Source organism: Malaclemys terrapin, chromosome 1 (genome assembly GCF_027887155.1).
Source record: "Malaclemys terrapin pileata isolate rMalTer1 chromosome 1, rMalTer1.hap1, whole genome shotgun sequence".
Classification (NCBI taxonomy): domain Eukaryota; kingdom Metazoa; phylum Chordata; order Testudines; family Emydidae; genus Malaclemys; species Malaclemys terrapin.
The window spans coordinates 2455382-2472411 of record NC_071505.1 but is presented as its reverse complement, the minus strand read 5'-3'; the positions used below and the strand labels follow the sequence as shown (position 1 = coordinate 2472411).

Here is a 17030-nt window from a genome sequence, read left to right as displayed (position 1 = left end):
TTTTATGCTTCAGACTCTAGCAGGACATTTTCTCTGGAGTCAGGTTGTCCCATCACTGCTGTTGCCCCTGCCTCTGGAGTAGCTTGCAGTTGGAGACGGGACGTGGAACTAGATGGACTGCTCATCTGATCCAGTCTGGCTGCTGTTGCCCTCAGGAGGGAAGGATGGGTATCAGCGCTTAGGGCACTAGCGTGGCACTTGGCAGACCTAGGCCAGTTCTGTGCTCTGGCACAGACTGCATATAGCCTTTGGTGAGTCTCTCTCTGGGCCTCGTTTCCCGCACCTGTTCTATCTTACGGGGGTGTAGGAGGATAAGTGCATTAAAGACTCAGACACGGGGCCAGATAAGAACCTTTAGGTTCTTACATGTCCCAAGCATGTGGCTTCTACCCCTTCCCTAAAGGTTGAGTGCACAGCCTCCTGCATCTTGCAGTCGAGAGTCTCACCAGTGCTCTGCTCAAGTAGACTTCCTTAATGTCCTCCTGCTGCCCCTACTGATTCTTCTCCTTGGCTACGGTAAGCCCTCTGTATCACCTATTTCCACTGTTTTCAGGTCTTTCCTCCATCGTGGTCTCTCAGCTGCTCGTCAGATCTCCACTCCCGTGCTCTTTCCTGAACTCCCATCTGTCAGTCCTGTCTAACTTGCTAACGCCAGTGTGACCCTATTTGAGTTTCTGCTCAGGAGAGGCCTGGAAATTGAGTCCCGGCCGCGGCAGGTACAATGGCAGAAGTGTGTCTAGGGAGTGCCTGCCTTGCCAGCATGCTCAACTCCCTCCCCCTCTTACAAACCATTCAGTCTTTGGTCTCTCCCAGGCATTCCAATAAGGGGCTGCAGCTGTGTAACCTGTCACCAGCCTGCCTACAGTAACTATTAGTTGCTCTTGAACCATTGACAGAGGTAAGCTGCTGCCCTACCAGTGTCTGAGCCATTCAGCCTATCACATAGGAATTGCCAGACTGGATCAGACCCAGGGTGCATCTGGCCTGGTCTCCAACAGTGGCCAGCACCAAATGCTTCAGAGGGAGGTGTGAGAATCTCCTCAGTAGCCAGTTGTGGGATAATCTGCCCCCATAATCCTTTTGAAAAGCTGATGCTACGACTGACTCCTTGGGAGAGGACCACTGACTCTAACTCCCTGGCTTCTGTAGCAAATCCATTCTTCTGTCAGGAATCCTGGAGCGTTTGTGTATTTCTCATCAGAAGGCAGAAGCAGAGCGCGTAGACTGCTGGAAATAAATCTTGAAAGGATTTTGTTCTGACGTGACACTGCTATCAGTTTAAGTGCTCTGTTTCAGTATTCTTCATCCTTGTTCTCTGCCACATAAAAGATTTTTATGCCAGGCTTCCTGTGTAGGTGTCTCCCTTATTGTTAAACTGTGTGACAGGACAGGGTTTAGATGAATAGACGAAGCATAAAACATTTCCTGATGAAGTTTGTCTAGAAGTCAATACAATTAACGATGCCACAACAGCCTCACCAGGCAGGTGCCTTCTTCCAGCTGGATTCTTGCTCTCTCTTAGTGGTCAGAAGCTTGTAACCTTTGCACCTTGTTCTTAGCTTTGGGTTGAGCAGAGTGGGAGAAGTACGCACTTTATGAATTGGAAACACACCAGCTGGGGCCTTAGAACCAACCTGGATTTGTCCTTCACTTCTGCTTCTCTTTTAAGGATGTAGCATCACTTATTTCTTCTTTTGGATGTCTAATAGGAGCGTCTTCCCCCACTATGAAGAGCAAAAGGATTGCTACGGTTCTAGAAATGTCTGAGGAAATCTGACATGGAGTCATTCTGAATGTACCTAGAGCTAGAGGCTGCAGCCTCACCTGGGTAGGCCATGAACTGCGGGGAGAGCAAAGCAAAACCCTTACCTCTTCCAATCACCCAAGTTGTCAGTTCCTGCCAGCTACTAATCTGCCCCCTCCCTTGCCAACAAACTGTTCCAGCCTCTCGGGCTGGAGAGAACCCCATGTCTGAGTCGGTGTCTGTTCTGTGGAGTCCAGTCAGATGCACCCTCGCATGGCTGTGGTCAGGTGTGACCCATCGCTGCCACGTTAGACACAAAGTTGGCTGTTGATTCTGAACAGAAACAGGTGTTTGTGCGGCTGTGCACTATTGTAGCAGTTCATGATCTCACCCTTTCCTGGGTTCGTCTAGAATTCTGGTTCTTTCCGATGGCATTTCAAAATCCCCTTTGATCCTGTTGCATCTAATTACCTGCCTATCCTATGGACTGGCTTCTGCTGCAGAGGATGGCCTGGTCACGTATAAATATTCTTTATCCCAGGCTGATGTGCAGATCTTATGTCCGATTTTCTCCCTTATTTTCTTCCCCTTCCTTAATTTAGTGTCATCAGAGAGTGCCATGCCCCATATATTCTTATCCTTGTGCTTTGCTGACACCAAACTCCTCCTTGACAACCAGTGCCTGTTGCATCATAGTGCCACCAGACTGGCACTGCGTTGATCTAGGTGTTCCCTGGGGCAAAGTGACACTCAGTGGTATTGGTGATCTGTGAGACTGGTACTCCTGAATCAGGCAGGATTTCCTAGAAGTGCTGGAATGAAGTGGCCACGTGGCAGCTGCTAGAACCCTGTTTTGTGGCCAAGCCTGTCATTCACCTCTCCGAGCATGCAGAGGGATTGTCAAGGTGGTGGTTTGGAGGAGGTGGGTATTAAACTCCATAATCTAAATGACTGGGTGAAAGCGGTTAGCTGGGCAATTAACTACATCCACTCTGAACAGAGTTCACTTGTGCTAAAGTGCTTTTAATGCTTTTTTTGGGTGCAGTGATCCATATTTCGTGTGTGTGGTTTGTGATGATAAAAGTTGTTGATGGTAGCTGTGGGGACAGAAGCCCTTTCTCCCCTCTAAAGCCGAGATGGCACAGGGCAAAGTTCACTCTACTGTCCTTCCCCCTCCCCTGCCTTGCCAATATCGTTCCATTGACTGTCCCATTCAATCCTTGGCTTCCCAGCCAAAATTGCCAGGGGCAGATGCCCGTCGCTTGAATCTAAGGGGAGGCACCAAGTAGCCACTGGCTGGAAATGCTTTCCAGTCTTTACTGAGCTGGGGCTGGATTTGAATAGAAAACTTATTCTAGATTCCAGGCTCGCTTGGTGGCCACCATGCCAGCAAGTTTGCCTGTGAATTCCTTCTGAAATTAGTGAAGCATCGTGCCTGTTCTATTAGCGTCATGCCTTGTAAACATTTAATCCACTAACATGTGTAGGCCAGTGGTTCTCAAGCTATTTACCGTTGTGGGCTGCATGTGCAGCTCTGTTCTATGTGAGCCACATCCACACAATTTATATATTATCTGTACGGCCCTGGGGATGTCACATGAGACGCAATTGTGTGCTGATTGGGCTGCAAGCAGCCCATGGGCCCCGGGTTGAGAGCTACTGGCGTAGATGGACAACGGAGGTGCCAAGGTGTGCACGTAAGAAGCCTAACTCTCCATCGAAGTAACTTTAACCTTGCCCTCCCTTTGCTTCCTTGTTTGTTGCTGCCAATGGTTGTCTCAACTGATATTTTGCTCACAAGTCTTGTCTATAAAGAGCCTCCTGTATAGCTGTCTCCCATCCAGAGATGCTGTGCAGCAATAGGACTTGAACTTTGCTCTCATTAATTCTGATTTCATTTCTTTCCCTCTTACCAGACACGACCGGGGAGAACATTGCCGAGTCTCTCGTGGCAGAAGGCCTGGCCTCTCGCAGGGAAGGAATCCGAGCCAATAAGTACGTGTATTTCCTGCTCTCCTCTAAACTTGTTCTGGGATTCAGATGTTTTGTGGCCCTGGACGTTCCCAGACAGCTTTGCTTTGACTTTGCTGTGGTGACAGGACAAAGCTGTTGATGAATTACTTCCTCACTCCTGCTCTGGGCTGAGTTCTAGGCTTTATTCAGTCTGGTGCTTTATCTCAGGCTATACTAGCAAGTTCCCAGCTGCAAGTCAATGGGACTTGTGCTCCAAAGTCATGCCCTTGGATGCCTAAATATAGGCTTAGGAGCCAAACTTTAGGGTATTCTTGAACATTTTAGCCTGTGAAGAAAAATGTCAATAACTTAGAAGTTTGGCCTTCCAATACATTAATACTGAAGCAGTTTACCTGTAAAGTGACAAAGATTTTTCTACTAAACCGATTGGCTTGCTGGGAACAAGCATTCCAAAATGGCAGCTCCCCCCTCCTTTGGGTTTATGGCAGAAGGGGGTAAACAAAGAATCTGCTCCCCCTCACCAGGCTTCTCCTATACTCCAGAGCTACTGAAAATGTGAGACCTCTCTAACTGCAAAGCAACCTCTTTGAGGCTGTCGTGGGCCTTCTGTCAGAGCATGCTGATGCACTGGAAGATAACACTGCAATTACTGATTTTCCCAACTCTGTATCCCACAGACGCAACACTCACTCAGCCCACATGCATGCGGCCCTTACTGTCTGCCAGGATGCACAAAACTTGTGTTAGAGCCTTGGAGTTGACATGTTAACTTTCCAGTCTCTGTCCTGCGTCTGGAAGCAATATCCCCAAAGCTTTCATGAGTAGCTTTTCCACTGGCCAGCTCTTGGGAGATCCAGGATTTTAACTACAAGATATCCCAGGATCTCTCCAGTGCATCCCTAGGCATGGGTTATTGTATTACACGGGGTGTGAATTGTCTATGGAGCTGTTCTATATATAGCTGTTGGATGCTATTTTATCCTTTGTCGGGTTGGAAGCATGCCTGTATCATTTCCTCAAGCCCGTTACTAGCACTTGGATGTCTGCCACTGGAGGTTTTCATAGCACAGTCTGTAAACAGGTATGCTGAGTAAACACTGCCCACATTGCCAAGGGTCTGGATTTTAGCTCCAGTCTTGCCAATAAAGATCATTCTGCAGTGCCAGGTGTTTCCCAGGATAGCTGGAGGCCCTGGATTAAGCTCCTCTTTCTCTTGGTTGCGTCTTTCAGGAACCAAGTCCCTAAAAGCTTTCTTCTAGTGATCGTACTTAAGGTGTGTACAGTACGGTGCTTTGCAATCCCACTGCTGGGGAGGGAGGTATAATCCCCATTGTTTCCCTATTCCCTGCAGAAATTAGACTCCCCCAGTATCAGCCAGCAAGGCAGTGAGGCCATGAGCACAGCACCTCTGCAATGCCTGATGCCCAGTCTCTGCTTGGTCCACTAGACTGTGCTGTCGCTCAGGCGCCATTCGAGCTCCGTAGTGCAGACCTCATTGTCCGACTCATCCAGAACTACTGGTCAAATATAGACTTGCATTGAGATAGTGCCTTGTTTCCTGAAAGGCTGCAAATGGCTTCCCAAACTACAGACACAAATCACATCACCCACGACTGAAACGCAGCCCCTTCTGAAGTCTTCTCTATGCTAGAACACGTGCGAAACGCCCGGCAGGCCTGAAAATGCATCCGCTCCCCCATATATATCTTCCCATGGGGAAGAGTCACCGTTGTGATTACACTTTCACTGAGCAAGGCTCTGCCCCACTGCATCCCGTACTGGGTCACTGCACCACTGCAATTCCAGCTTTGGCATGAAATTCTACTGATGCAGCTGCAGCAGCACCTTGATTCTCCCAGTGCAACCCACAAAACTGCTATGCTGCCTGTGGACATGGCATGATGTGTGCACGGAAACAGGAGAGCTAGGCTGGACTCCTGGGACCAACGCAAGTTGCGGCAGTGCAGTTGTCTGTTGCCAAGCTTTGGGAAGAACAAGGCAGTTATTTAACTGAACCCAGCAGCATAGCTGTTCAGAGCAGAGAGTGAAATCCTGTGCAATTAAAATGCAGGGGAAATGAAAGGCCAGAACACCAGGATTAATACACCTCTTGGTCATGCTATGATATCCTTGATGACTGTACGGGTCAATCCCGATGAAGAATGGTTGGTGGATACAAACCTTAAGCAACTAACAAACCAACTTTTGTTTAAATCAGAATTGTTCCCAAGTTGTAGTTCTTTACTTACCGTGCTATAGGCTATGTCTACACTGCAGCTGGGAGTGTGATTACCACACATGTAGACGTTCCTGCACTCCTTTAATCTAGCTAGCTTGCTAAAAAGAGCAGTGAGGACAGGACGCACAGGCTTCAGCGTGAGCTGCACAACCCCCCTGGGTACCTACTGGCATTGCTAGACTGTGCCACCATGTCCTCACCATTGATTTTAGCAAGCCAGTCTGTAGAACTGGTGTGGGTGTCTCTACCCGAGCTGCAGTCAGTCTCACAGCCCTGGTAGCGCTGTAGACATACTCAGGATCTTACATTGCTAAAGTGGACGTTGTACTTCTTTCATTGGATTCCTAACAAAGACCTTGTCTACACTACAGGTTACTTTGTCCTTCTGGGGTGTGAATAATCCACCCCCTGAGCTTCGTAAATTACACAGAACTAAGCACCAGTGGAGACCATGCTGTGTCGGCGGGAGAGCTTCTCCCATAGCTATACCTTTCGCGGAGGCAGTAGTTAAGCTGATGAGAGAGCTCTCTCAATGGCTTAGTCTTCTCACCACAAGCGGTGCAGCTGCAGCCTTACAATCTGATTTTATGTAGACATATTCTGCTAACGTGTAACACTTAAAATACTCCTCTGTGCTGAGAGACCAGTCCAGAGCCTCACTGATCTCCTTGCTCAGAGAGGAATGCAAACGTTGTTTGGAAATGGGCAAATAGCTTGTGCTTTATCACCACCCTCTGAGCCACCAATTGAGAGCTGAAATGCTTGAACCAGGCTGTACTCCTGTGTTAGGAATTGCAGTTTTCAGTCAGTGGAACTTGTGCTCTTAAGCTGCACCCTTAGGTGCCTAAATATAGGCTTAGGAGCCAAACTTTAGGGTATTTTTGAACATTTTAGCCTGTGAAGAAGAATATCAATAACGCAGTGTATTGCAGGCCAAACTTTTAACACTGAAACAGTTCACTTGTGAAGTGACAGATTTTGCTACTAAACATTTTTAATACAGTTAATCCCTGACGCTGCAAGCACTTCCACACATGCTTAACTTCCATCACATGAGTACTCCTGAAGGAATTGTTCATGTGAGTGAAGTGAGTTACCTCCTTGTGTTTGCGGGATCAGGGCCTTCCCTGTCAATGTTCTTTGCTGCTACCAATGTGTAATTCAAGAAGGGACCCAGCTATAGTGGCATTTTTAAAAAACCCGCATTTAGTTCATTGTAAATGATAGCTGTACACAGCCTCTTAACCTCTGTGCCTTCGGTAACTGCTTGCAACTGACTGCAGAACAGTGTGCTGCTTGCCCCCTTCGCGAACAGGAAGGCAGGGTAGGGTGTTCAACTCAAGCCAACACAGACATCGCACGCTGCCTTGAGTCTTTTCCTATTTCCTCAGGCCTAGATGAGAGGTGGGGTGGCATGTCTCAGAGCCAAAGGGAGAGGCTGGGAGAGCTTGGTAGTGGCACAAGTGCCATGAGCTCTTCCCACCTGATCCAGACATGGAATATGTCGCACTCCGCATGAGAAGTTGGAACCCACAGCTTCTCCCTCACTGCGGGCTCCTGATTAGACCCCAAGACAATTTCAGGGGTCGGGAAAGCAGATACGTATAAAGGAACACTTTGGCCATCAACCCACCCCATCCAATGCAGGATCAGTCCTTTACCAGGATCAAGGAAGTTAAATCACTGATTGTTTTTGTTTTTTTAATGTCGGGGAGGGCTTGGAAAGCTTGCTATTGCAACTTTAAAATTTATACTGAACAAAATGCAGGTTTTTTTTTAAATGCCACTATGGCTGGGTCCCTTCTTGAATTACACAACACTGGTAGCCGCAAAGAACATTGACAGGGAAGGCCCTGATCCCGCAAACACAAGGAGGTAACTCATTTCACTCACCTGAACAATTCCTTCAGGAGGAGTACTCGTGGTGAAAGTTCAGTGTGTGGGGAAGTGCTTGCGTTGGGTGTCTGGGTCCTATAGCCTATTTCAGGCTATGAAATAGGATGGTCTCCTGATGCAGGGAAAGGACCCTTTGGCCCTCTTGGTGCTGGGATGCAGTACATGGCTTTACTGCCAAGCTGTGGAAACCAGGCCTCCCGCTCCAGAGGCTGGCTTTCGGCTTGCACAGTGCCAGCAGTCCAGTCCTGCTGGCGTCCCGTGCCTAGGCAGAAGGAAGAGCCATGTGGTGCTATATGAGAGTGTCTTTGAGTCTCTTGCTGGAAGTGCGTCTAGCATGATAGTGGAGTGGCAGTGCTCTGGGCTGACAGCTGCTCTTGTTATGAGATGATTGCATTAATAAATTGGCTAATGATTCCAGAACAGCTGTTGCTAACAGGCCAGATATCCCTGTACTCAAACCTGGTAAGGCTCCTTTTGCGCTAAATAGAGCTGAAGCAGCTCATGAATTCTCTGCTGAGAGGCTTCCATGCAGGTGCTGAGAGAAGTGAGATGTGGAAGTACAATGTGGGGTGATTTGCAGTGCTGAGATCTGTTGGCGCCTGTTAATTATGTTAACTGTTCAAGGGGGTGAGTGAACCTGGCACTGCTCTTCCTGGCTTGTGCCTTAGGGGAGCACTTCCAGCATGCACTTCAGATGCTTGCTTCCATTGCTGCATCAGCATGGACAGCAATGGCTCGATACTCTTTGGCTAGCTCTAGGATCCAAGGATGGAGGCAGGCTCTTCCTAGCCTAGTTGGAAATTGACTGCAGTGTTCACTTCTACTAAGCTTCAGAAGATAAGCCTGCAGTTCCTGGAGCCAGGTTGGTGAAACCAACTCTGTCTGCAGACCGTGTTCCCTAGTCTGTGGCAGTCCAGTCATTAACACGGAGTCTTGGCCCCTGTGCTGGATTACTGGCTCAGCCACTCGCTTGCTGAGGGACCTTGGGCCAGTCACTTAATCGTTGTGGCTATGTCCCACAAATGGAGGAATTTATTTCTGACTTGGATGCTGTGAGGCGTAGGTTGTGTCTGCGCAGACAGTATGACCCCACAGTTCTTCCTGGGTTTAGCTCCACTGGGGGGAAGCTGTAGCAAAGGGTTGGGTCTCTTTCCCACCGTACTGGGGGATTGATTGCACCATGGTATGATGCCTGGCCATCCTTGGGTGTTCATCCAGCTAATCCTCTTATAGGGATGGCCTCAGTGCTGTACTTGTAAAGCTCTAACTTCCTCAGCTGTGAGATGCTAGACAAGATTCCTCTAGTCTCTGGTGTGCTGTGCACATTGTGATTAGCAAGGCAAGGTCTGACTTTCCCCTGTATCTGTTCGACCCGAGTGGTGGTTGGATTGTTAAAGCATCCAGCAGTGAAATGTCAAGTCAAATGTGTGCTCCCTGGAGCAAACCTTCTTGGTAAAACATGCAAGATAGCAATGCCCCAGCATCCAACTGCCTGCTATGCACAGCCCCCACGCCTCTGCCCTGACTTGTATGCTCTTACAATAGAGCTGTGTTTTCTCCTAGTCCTGAGCAGAACAGACTGGCTGAGCTGGAAGATCAGGCGAAGGTTGCGAAGAAAGGAATGTGGAGCGAAGGAACAGGCTCTCACACGGTCCGGGATCTCAAGTACACGATTGAAAATCCACGCCACTTTGTGGACTCCATGCACCAGAAGCCAGTCAATGGTAAGCGTGCGCTCCAGGTGAAGCAGCATGGTGGGGTACCGGCGAGCACATAGCTGTGGGATGTTCACATCCTACCGGCGCTTACGTATGCACTGTTCTTGGAGCTCTGACCGGCCTTGGCTTGCAGTCTGCCCCAGCAGAGGCTGCTGGGTGCGTATCCCAAGTGAATTGGCCTTTCGTGTCCAGGGTGGGGGATTGCAGTGTGTGCTGCTTGTGTGTGGGTTTTTTCTCCTGGCTGGGTTTGATTGAATGCTGTGGGGGGAGGAGCGTAAAGTTGGTGCTGTTCTCTTCCTGAGAGTTGACCCTCACTCGTTTCTGTTCTGCAGCCATCATAGAACATGTCCGGGATGGCAGCGTGGTCAGAGCCCTGCTCCTCCCCGATTACTACCTGGTCACCGTCATGCTTTCTGGCATCAAGGTGAGTCATGGCTCTTGTTTCCTTTTTTTGGAACCATGTCTCCAGGTTTGCAACCAGACCTGTGCTGCAGCTGGGCCTTCAGGCATGCTGGTATCCTCCACTGCTCTGTGCCGAGCTGCACTGCCCGGTGGGGTGTGCCTACTCTAATGTGCATTGCTGCTTTGAATGAGGAGAGTCTGGGCTTTCACCAGTAACCCCCATTAAACCTCCTGAACCGGAGCATCACAGTTTTTAAGTTGGTCTTATTCCCTGGGACAGTGTCCATTAAGTTCCCTGTCCAGGACTGCCTCTTTGGTAACTGTCAGGCACCTGTGTCCACACCCCTCTTCTAGACTTCACAAGCAGACAGTGGCTGCTCCTCTCGGTCTCCTGCAGAAAGTGGGAGTTAGGAGATCTTAGCTACTTAAGAGTCGAAGGCTTAGTCCCTGTCTTTTAGTAGCTTAGGGGCGACAAGTCCATGGGGAAATCTGGTTTGAAAGCATTCTGCAGCCAGTGCAGCCTTAGGGCAAGGATCTTGCCTTGTCACAGGCTAAGCAGGATCTGCCTCGTCAGGGTTTTGGATAAAACTCCCAGGGTGGTGCTAATTTAGTGGGCGAAGACCGTCCCTTCAGACCCAGCACTGAACTCCGTGTCCCAGCCTGGTGCTTAGCAGTCACTGATGGGAGCTAGCCTTTTTTAGATCACACACAAATCCGAAGATCCTGACACTCGTGGTCAGTGAAGATCCTGGGATAAGGGTGGTGCCAGTACTCCATTCAGGAACTGTCCTGTGCTTCCCAAAAGCCAGAGCCCTCCATGTCTTTCCCTCTTCTGGGACCGTCAACGGTTCTGCAAAGTCGAGGAGGTGCTAGCATATCACTTGCTGCCTGGGCCGGAATTCCCTTCTCCAATGCCTGGCCATGGTTAGAACTTTGCAAATGCCTTTCCCAGAGAAACGCTCCCATTCTTATGCATTTGTGCGTGCTGCCAGGGCCGGCTTTGCTGAACCGCAGCCTAGACAGGCAAAAAGGGTTTGCTGTTATTACTGTTACTATTAGACACTATGTCCATGGAATCCTTAGTCTTAGTCTTGGGGCCCCAGTGTTCTCCATCTACATGCCATTAGTTCATTTGAACACCATGGTGAGGAGCATGTTACAGAACCATGGATGCATGGGTAGACAGTCAGGTGCCTGTGTGGTCTGCCTGGAGCCCCACCATTCCCAGTGGGAGCTGCAGGCAGTGCTGTTTGTGGCAGTGGCACAGGGCAGCGGTGCTGGCTGTCCCACTGCCCACTCAGGTTTGACCCCAACCGCCTTCCTTCATGAGGGAAGGGAGGTGGGGCCAAACCTTCATGGGCTGTGGGGCAGCCAGTGCTGTGGCTCCTTGCTGCTGCCATGGGGCCAGGACCTGGGCCAGGGTTTGCCCCCGAGTCCTGCCTGGCGTCACCCGGCTCCCAGGTATGGAGGCGTGACGCTGCACCTGGGCAGGCTGGGCTGGAAGGCAGGGGTTGAGTGTGGCATAGGCTCAGCGGGCGAGGCCCGTGGCCAGTGGCTGTCACCGGGATGGCTCCACAGGAATCGATGACGGTGCATAGCATGGGAAAAGTTTTTTGGAGGTGCCCCTGGCTGCAGGTGCTCGGCATCGCTGCAAATCAGGTGCCAGACTTCAGCCACCAGAGTTAGAAACACTGAACCTGGACCTCTTGAGCATTCACAATGTCTTCATGGCTTGTGGCCCCAAAGCCAGAGGTGCTGAGTGCCAGCTGCTGCCAGTCATATCAATGAGCATGGCGGGAGCCCTTCCCTTCTGCAAATCAGGGCTTAGGTCTTTTCCAGTGCGCTTGAAGGATTTGAGTGCAGCGCTGTAGCAGATCAGGGGAGGCTCCTTGGGCTGTGAGTGGATTGGAGAGGGTGGCCTGCCATGCTTGGCGGAATAAATGTACTCCCTAAATATTACACTGACGACAGGTTCCAGCCAAGCCATGCTGTGAGTAGGGTTTCCCAAAAGCTGAAGACTTACTGTTTGTACCAGTCCTAGTGTATGCCTGGTATCTTTTGCTGTGCTCTTGGTTCTTCGAGCGATGGTCCCTATGTTTGTTCCACACGTGGGATAGGCATGCGCCTGAGTCTGGAATTTTGTTGCAGTGTCCGTTGGTCCTCACGTGTGCACGGTGTGGACCAATGCCTGTGCAGTTCCCTCTTACCGCTGCCTGATCTGAGTTGGGATCTTTGGTGTCCTTAGCTCCTTTTCTACTGTGCCATTTCTACACAGAGATTGTGACTAGCTGGTTTGTAGTATTGTTCTAAGTGTAGGGTAGCTGGTTACTCCTCTGTCCCCACCCTGGGGAACTCTCCCTTCCCGCCCCAGAGAAGGCTGGGATTGTTTCCTGCCCTCACTCCTTTTCTGTGAGCGGCGAACATCAGTCTCCGCTGCCTGGTGAGGCTCACGTCTCAGCCAGTGCTGCACCTGCTGCTCCTTTCCCCCAGAACTCCTGAGGGTCAGGAACTAAGATTTCAACACCCAAAGGAGACGGAAATGAGAACCTGGTCAGATGCAGGCCGGGGACCCTCCCTTACATCAATCTTGTCCAGCAGGCAGCGCCCCTCTGAGCATGAGCTCAGGAACAGAGGCTGAGACTTCTAAGCCTAGAGAGAGTGCTCCCTGGGAGAGTAAGGGGCCCTCCTGTGGCATAGGGGTAAACTGTCTTTGTCAAAGACTGCCCCGAAGAGAGAGGATTCCTCCCCCACCATAGACTTAGGCCTGAGTAAGTCGTTTTGGCAAGAGCAAGCGGCCCGCAAGTGTACGGGTCTGCAGGTTCCAGTACTGAGTCTGAGGGCTAAGGTCAAACCCCCTCCGGTGCTCACTTCTACATCTAGAGCCAATGTGGTACCAATAACTACACAGCCCTGGATGGATCCAACTTCCACTGTGAGCAAGGAAACTCTGGATCCAACAGCTTGACCAATGGACACTCCCTGCATCCCAGGATGGTCTGAGACCTGCATCTCCCTGGAGGACCTTTTTTTGCTCCCCCTTCCTCATTCACTCCTCTTATTCGGACTGTTTCTATTCTGGTGCATTGTTACTCCAGAGGAGGAGGCGGCTATTCTTGGATGCAGACATGCTCTCCCTTCCCACCTGCCAGTCTCGTTATGCAACCATCGGCACTGTGGGTTCTGATGGTAATCCGGGATCCAGCCTCTTCCGAGTCGGAAGATACTCAGGAGTCTGATACCAGGCAGAGGAGGGAAGAAAGGAATTCAGTCTTACCATACCTCAATGATTGGATTCTGATGAACAGATCCTACGAAGAAGCCCAGCAGGCAACCAGATTCTTGCTCCATCAATCACCTTTCCTGGGGGTTTGCATCAACAGCGAGAAATCCACATTGACCCCCACAAGGTCCATAAACTTTATAAGGGTGATATTGAACTCATCCACAGCAAGAGCTTCTCTGCCTCTCGAGAGATTCTAGGGATAGGCCATGGGTGCTCTAAGACCGTGACTATCCGACTACCCTGGACTTGTGGCTGAGGGGGAAAGGCAAGTTTTGACTCATGGCCTCATACACACATGATGCCATTTGCCAAGCACCATCTTTGTTTGTTTGCAGGCCTGGCTTCTTTCCCAGGTACTTCCCAGAGGGGCAACATCAACAAGGTGATTGATTCTGTCCAAGGTTTTGGACTCTCTTGCCTGGTGGACAAAGCCGGAGAAAGTTCGGGTGTGGCTCCCTTTCCTCACACAGGCTCCTGAGGCGCACTATAGTCAGATGCCCCCTCTAAGGCTCCCCAAATCGCATTGAACAATATGACAAGTCTCCTATATAAACAAGTGCTCATGCTCCAGAGTGGTGCCAAGGCTCTGCTAAGAGTTGTTCAGCAAAATGGAGTTTTCTCCTCTTGGGCTCAGCAATGACGGGTAGCTCCAGCATCTGTTCGGATCAGCTCTCCTGGAATAGCCACTTAAAGCAGCGATCAGCGCATTTCGTCCTCCAATGGATAACCGGATGATCGTCACTTACCTGTCACAACTAGGTTTCTGAAGGGACTTCGTAGATCCTTCCACCGGTGAAGTTCATGTCTCCGTGGGACCTCAGTTTCTTTTGTCTCCAGAGCTCCCTTTGAACCTGTGGCCCATCTGTCTATGTAAGTGGCCTTTCTCATCGCCGTAACATCAGGCAGAAGAGCCAGCAAGCTGGGGGTGCGCATAGCAGACCCACCATATATTCCACTCAAGAGTCAGCCCCAATGTCGTTTGTTTCACCTGAGTCAAACCATCCACTTACTGATATTTTTCCCTAAACCATTTGCCTCAGATGGAGAGGGCTCCCTTCTCTGGATGACCAAAGGGCACTGGCCTTTTATCTACAAAGACACAAACTGTTTCCAGGGCAGAGATCTCAAGGTGTCAAGCTACATCTGTGCAGAGACTTTCAAAATGGATCTCTGCTTGTATTCTCCGTTATCACCTAGCCCACATCCCTCCTGTGGAGGGGGTGAGGGCTTATTCCACTAGAGTGCAAGCAACACCTGCTGCATCTGAGATGTACATCTTCTAGAGATTTGTATGGCAGTGACTCAGAGCTCCTCAAACGCTTTCACGAGACACTGTGCTTCGGTCCAGTCTTCTGCTGCTGCTATGGTTGTGGGGGCAGTGGTACTACAGTCACCTGTCACTTCCATGTCCTCGCACTCGCCTGTCTGAGCACTGCTTGTTAATCTCCCATGTGTGGAATACAGATAGGGACCAGCATGCAAAGAAGTGGAGGTTACTTACCTGTACTGGAGGCTCTTTGAGGTGTGGCCCCATCTGTATTCCACTGCCCGCCCACCCTCCCTCCCATCTGCTGCGGCTTATCTGGATGCAGTAAGAGAAGGAACTACACAGGCATTGGCCTGTGCTGTCTTTCATACCCGGGATTGGGAGCATGAGGAGAGCTGTGGCATATGTGCGGGCCAATGAACACTGCAAAAAAAATTCCAGACTCTGGTGTGCAGTGTGCATGCATATCCCATGGGTGGAATACCGACAGGGACCCAGTTACAGGTAAGTGACCTCTTTCTCGCCATGCTAGGGAGTTCTGACACAATCGAGTGGAACCCAACTGAGATGGACCTCTGTGCAGGCGTTCTGCTCTCTCCTGGGTGGTATTTTCCTTGCCCAACCTAGCCAACGAGTTAGTTGCCTTGTGTGGTATCCTACCTGTGCTGGGGTTGGCTCACTCACCTCTGGGGTGGAATGTGGCTGCTGTTTGTGTCTGGCAGCACTCTCCAACTCTTAGGGACAGGAAGTGACCTCGTATCCCTCTGAATTTGTACAGGGGAAGCAGAATGTGGGAGCCTCATGGTCCTCTGGGCTCCTCCCCCAAAACAGCCAACAGCAACTGCAGCCAAGGGTGCAGGGTGCAGCATCCTTCCTGGCTTGCTGCTCTGCATGCACCCTGGGGTCACTGCCCTCTGCTCCCCCTCCACGGGAAGCAGCAGCCTTCCCGCTTGCACTCTGCCTGGTCTCCCCTCTGACTTGCTCATTGCCATTGGCTGTTAGAGCCCAGCATCCTGTCCCATAGCTGCCCTGCCTCACTTCCATCTGCGCATTGGACTTCCCCTCCCTTACTGCAGCCATCACTGCTGCTCCCCCACTTCATTCCCAAGTGCCCCCCCCCAAGGCTGGAGTTAAGTGTTTGGTTCATTTAAATAATAAAAAGATGTGAAGTAAAGCAAGAAATGGGGCTGTGGTGTGCCCATCCCCTGCATGCTGCCCTCCTTTGCACCCCTCATCCGTATTTCAATCCTTGAAGGGTGGACGTGCTTCCAGGCAGACACTGAGAGCCCTGATTGCCGATCAAGTGTTGAAAATCTGCCCTTTTAAAGGTCTCCTGTTGGGCACTCAAAATTACTAGGTTGAGCCTTGGCCTGTATCTCAGTATAGGGTCTGGGGCCCCCTGGAATACCAGGAGTAATGTAATAACCCTTGGGGAAATGGCTGAGTAAACAGCACTTACTGAGAGGGTGCCCGGATGTCCCACTGTTATCAGGACTGTCCCAATACTAGGGGCTCGGTCTCCCACAGGGCCTGTGGTCCCCCATCTCGATGTTTCACAGTGCTATATCTGGTCACCCTACTTACTGCACAAATGCATGAGTCTGAGGCCGTTCTCGTGGAGTGGACTCCAGGATTCCAGTGCGCAGGGCACTAATGGTTCCAGTCCAGGTGCTGTCGCTCTGCTGCTGGTGATTCAGGGCACTAATGGTTCCAGTCCATGGTCCAGGTTCTGTCGCTCTGCTGCTGGTGGTTCTAATGCGGTGAAGGCGCGCTCTGTTCTGTACAATCAGCAGTGGGACTAGGCGCAGGAGCGATGGTGGTCCATCCGTCCCTGCTCTTGAATTGCTGCTGCCGAGCAGTCTGCCCCGTTCTAGAGGTCTTACCAGTGCGCCGCCTCCTAACCTGCCCTTGCCTCCGCTCTGCAGTGCCCCACGTTCAAGCGGGAGGCAGATGGTGCAGAGACACCGGAGCCGTTTGCAGCAGAAGCAAAGTTCTTCACTGAGTCACGGCTGCTGCAGAGAGATGTGCAGATTGTCCTGGAGAGCTGCCACAATCAGAACATCCTGGGCACCATCCTCCATCCGGCAAGTGGGGCTGGGGGGGCCAGGGGTCTCTGGGCAGATCCCAGTGCGAGGGGTTACTGCCATCGGGGAGAGCAGAGAATTTGGCCTTTTGCTCATGTGCCCAAGCTGGGTGTATCCGGCCAGTGGTACTGTGGGGTTCAGTCTTTCATCTCTGGAGCTTGGAGTTCAAAGCTGCACGGGGTGGCCACTGAAATGGAGGAGTGTTGGAGTTTCAGGGGAGGTGTGAGAGCACGCTCCATATTCCGTGGGGGGCCAGCACAGAGAGCATAGCTAGCCGGGGAGGAGTGCTCATGGCGACCCGTGTTGCTTATGAAACTGCAGAGCCTGCCACATTCTGCACCAGTGGGAGCTCTACGGGGCAGGTGGCTTTATTGCTGGGTAGGAGTTCGACTGCAGTGGGATACCATGGCCTGTGGTATGGCA

The 17030-nt window shown here is 50.9% G+C and overlaps 1 protein-coding gene across 1 annotated transcript in view; it reads left to right on the top strand.

Annotated features, from left to right (window-relative positions):
- Nucleotides 1-17030, top strand: part of SND1 (staphylococcal nuclease and tudor domain containing 1) — a 483811-nt gene that overhangs the window by 37111 nt on the left and 429670 nt on the right. Inside the window, exons 4-7 of the mRNA XM_054040282.1 lie at nucleotides 3661-3739; nucleotides 9417-9577; nucleotides 9904-9995; nucleotides 16449-16607. Of these exons, the coding sequence (XP_053896257.1) occupies nucleotides 3661-3739; nucleotides 9417-9577; nucleotides 9904-9995; nucleotides 16449-16607 (491 nt within the window). The remainder of the gene's footprint in view (nucleotides 1-3660; nucleotides 3740-9416; nucleotides 9578-9903; nucleotides 9996-16448; nucleotides 16608-17030) is intronic.